Source organism: Sinocyclocheilus rhinocerous, unplaced genomic scaffold (genome assembly GCF_001515625.1).
Source record: "Sinocyclocheilus rhinocerous isolate Xijiao unplaced genomic scaffold, SAMN03320098_v1.1 scaffold119, whole genome shotgun sequence".
NCBI classification, from domain to species: Eukaryota; Metazoa; Chordata; class Actinopteri; order Cypriniformes; family Cyprinidae; genus Sinocyclocheilus; species Sinocyclocheilus rhinocerous.
In genome coordinates this window covers 765,800-768,973 of record NW_015654491.1, presented here as the reverse complement: position 1 = coordinate 768,973, position 3,174 = coordinate 765,800, and the positions used below count along the sequence as shown (strand labels likewise).

Genomic DNA, 3,174 nt, shown 5'->3' with positions numbered 1-3,174 from the left:
CACACACTCACACGATGCGCAAAACTCCGCATTTGAACGGTCAATAGCAAATACTTAAACTAATAGCAAAACATACTTACAGTAGCTGATTCAGAAGTGCCAGATTGTCATAGCAAAGTCAGAATTACCTTCTCTCCTAGGTTCACGAAATGGTCGTCCATAAAATGCATTGCTGTTCTGTTGTAAGTGATCTTAAAGATTCCTAAATGCATCTACTTTCGTAAGGCCAAATAAAGTGCTTTTGCTTTCGCCTAGAAACACACAGCGTCTCTCTGACATGGCTGCTTCAACACTAACTGCGGTTACTGACACCATGCCTTCTTTCTTTGCGTGCACATTTGCGGCGGGATTATGCAAATATTTCCACATAGTGGGGTAGATATGTGGGGGCGTGTTAGAATGAGCCGTTTTAGGGGGGCGTGGCAGAGTCTTAACTTTGATAAAGAATATCTCTTTGGTTTTGAGACTTTAGTCTTTGCAACTTCAGGGATCTTATCTATGCACAATCAGCTTGTAACACTCCAAAGAGAAAGGAAAACTTGAAATCGCATCATATGACCCCTTTAACAACTCTTGTGTAAACTCTTGTGTAGCATACTTATAAAAAGAGTGCTTTTTATGGAAACAATTTACTTTTAAAGAATATACTTGTGCAAACTGAATGCAATGTTTTTGAGCACTTAACTGCATGTTATTTACAATTAAATGAAAATCTATTGTAGTTTAAATTTATATGAAATGCAGTTAGTTAAACCTAAGAGTGATTTTTTTTACTCATTTAATTAAGATGAAGTTGCAATTTAGTATATTTAAAATATATTAACTTTAAATGTAATATCAAAGCACACTACAGTAAAATTATAATTAAGTACTTTACATGTGCTTTAGTATGTAAGTCAACACATCAAAATAAGTGTACATCTTTAAAGCATGACAAAAGTTTAAAACAACAATTTAAAATGTTCTTAATACAACTTTTAATTTGACATGATTACAAAGTGTACTTAAAAGTGTTAAGAAACGTGTAGCCTCTTTAAGCACACTTGAGTGGTCTTTTATATCATTATTAAAATGCTATCTACAAGCTTTTTAAAAATATATTAAAGGGGTCATTGGATGCCCATTTTCCACAAGTTGATATGATTCTTTAGGGTCTTAATGAAAAGTCTATAACATACTTTGGTTAAAATTTCTCAATAGTAGCGTAAAACTTGCAAAGATTCATAAAAAACCCTTATACTCACTTGTTCTGTAGATGAAGCTGGATCATGAATGATTCGCGCGAACTTAAACGCATTTAGGCAGATCGGGGATCGGCGCATTCCTTTCAAAAACGAAAGTAACGTTAATCCTCTGCATCTTCAGCGGCTCAGATGTCGGGAGTAAATGACGACTGCTATGTTCATTATTACATCCAGCAACAAAACACCTCAATCGCTTAATCGGAGACATTCGTGTATTTCCCTGCACTGGAGTCGACACAATGGCGGACAGCTCACAGCTCACTCAGGGCGGGTCTTAAGGTAAGACGGCCTTGTCAATCAACTATCGTGGGAGCGGCCTGTGCAGAACTACATCATTCTGACCGGAATCTCAGAACAGAAAGGGGATTTTAAAATAGGGATTTAAAAAAAAAACACTGGGTGGATTTTTATCATTATAGGGTGGATGTGTACACACACTTCCAACACACATTTATGTTCAAACAACAACAAAAGTGAATTTTGCATCCGATGACCCCTTTAAGATTTGAAGTACACAAGTACACATTCACTAAAAATAAACGCCCTTTTTTTTTTTTTTAAGGGAAGTCCTTTTCTGTTATTTTTAATGTTCATAAAGATGAAATTTGCGTTTAAGGAGCATGAAGAGAGACGTGCTTGTTTTTGTGTGTATCTGTTGTTTGTAAGCGTGAGGTCAGTGGATGGACCCCAATTAATTCATTCTACTTTTATTACTTTGCTGTCAGAGAAGGTGATTGTCTTCTGTGTGTCCCAGGACTTTTTGATTCACAGTAATCAAGGACTGATCCCATGACACTGAAGTGGAAAGCATTGATCACATAGTTGCCCTTGCCTGTTGGTTGCAATTACAGTGATTTTCTGCTTTGTGTGTGTGTGTGTGTGTGTGTGTGTTTAGGAGGCCTTGGGGTTGGAGAGCGGCAAAGGACCAGACAGATTCCAAACTGCACCAATGTCTGAAATGATGATGGAAGGTTTGATGATGATATCAACTGCATTACATTTATAATTATACTTTTTTCCCTTAACTTTTTCTGTTATTGTGGTGCTTATGCCTTTTTATTATTGTGGTGTTTTACATTTGAGCTCTATAAATGAACAATTCTTTAAGTGTTAATCAAGGCATTATAAATTACAGATATCGAAAGCAGTAGAATGAAATATTATATCAGCACTTAAGGAGTAGTTTCTTTCACAATTCTTTCTTAAAACGATAATCAGAGAAACTGATCCTAAGCAGGGGCACACAATTCTTTTTGTAAACATGAGAGATCATTCTCCGCATGCTAACTTGTAGATATATAAGATTAACTGCCTCACATTTGTAAAACAGCTCACTTTTAGAGTTCACAAATCATATGTTATACGCTTTCATACAGAAAAATCAATATTTAATCATTTGAAATATGCTTATAGCTTTATGTATATTTATATTGATGCTTACCTCATCTGACTCAATGTTAAGAGGTCATAAGGAGCATGGTTTTAGGGTTGAGTAGATATGTCACAAATAGAGGTAGGTACCTTCATCTGTGTAGAAGCCTCATCTGCTGAACGTGTTCATTTGTGCCTTGGCAATGTGTGTTACTATTGTAAATTGACAACATATTCTTAATCTGGTTAGTATTCACAATACAGTATTCTTAGAAGTACACTCATTTGGAGTGCATGTTTCATCGCTACTAATAACTGACAGCCAGTTTTATATTTGAATGTGAACTGAAAGTTACTTTAATCTGAATAAATGTATTTTTACATTAGTGACTGCCCACTGATTTTTTACAATGGATTTTCATGACATTTCTGTAACAATTGAATGGCCTGTGTATCCCAGTTTCTCAAGGCAATTTCCAAAAATAATCTTTTCATTCCTCCAGTAAATAGCCCACAGAAGATGACTTGTGACACTGAAAAATCTTTAATAGGATCACGT

At 35.5% G+C, this 3,174-nt stretch overlaps 1 protein-coding gene across 1 annotated transcript in view; it reads left to right on the top strand.

Moving 5' to 3' along the window:
• LOC107717099 (VPS10 domain-containing receptor SorCS3-like) overlaps positions 1 to 2,931 on the top strand; it is an 89,807-nt gene extending 86,876 nt beyond the window's left edge. Inside the window, exon 27 of the mRNA XM_016523750.1 lies at positions 2,140 to 2,931. Coding sequence (XP_016379236.1) covers positions 2,140 to 2,201 — 62 coding nt within the window. The 3' untranslated portion in view covers positions 2,202 to 2,931. The remainder of the gene's footprint in view (positions 1 to 2,139) is intronic.
• The last annotated feature ends 243 nt before the right edge of the window (positions 2,932 to 3,174 follow it).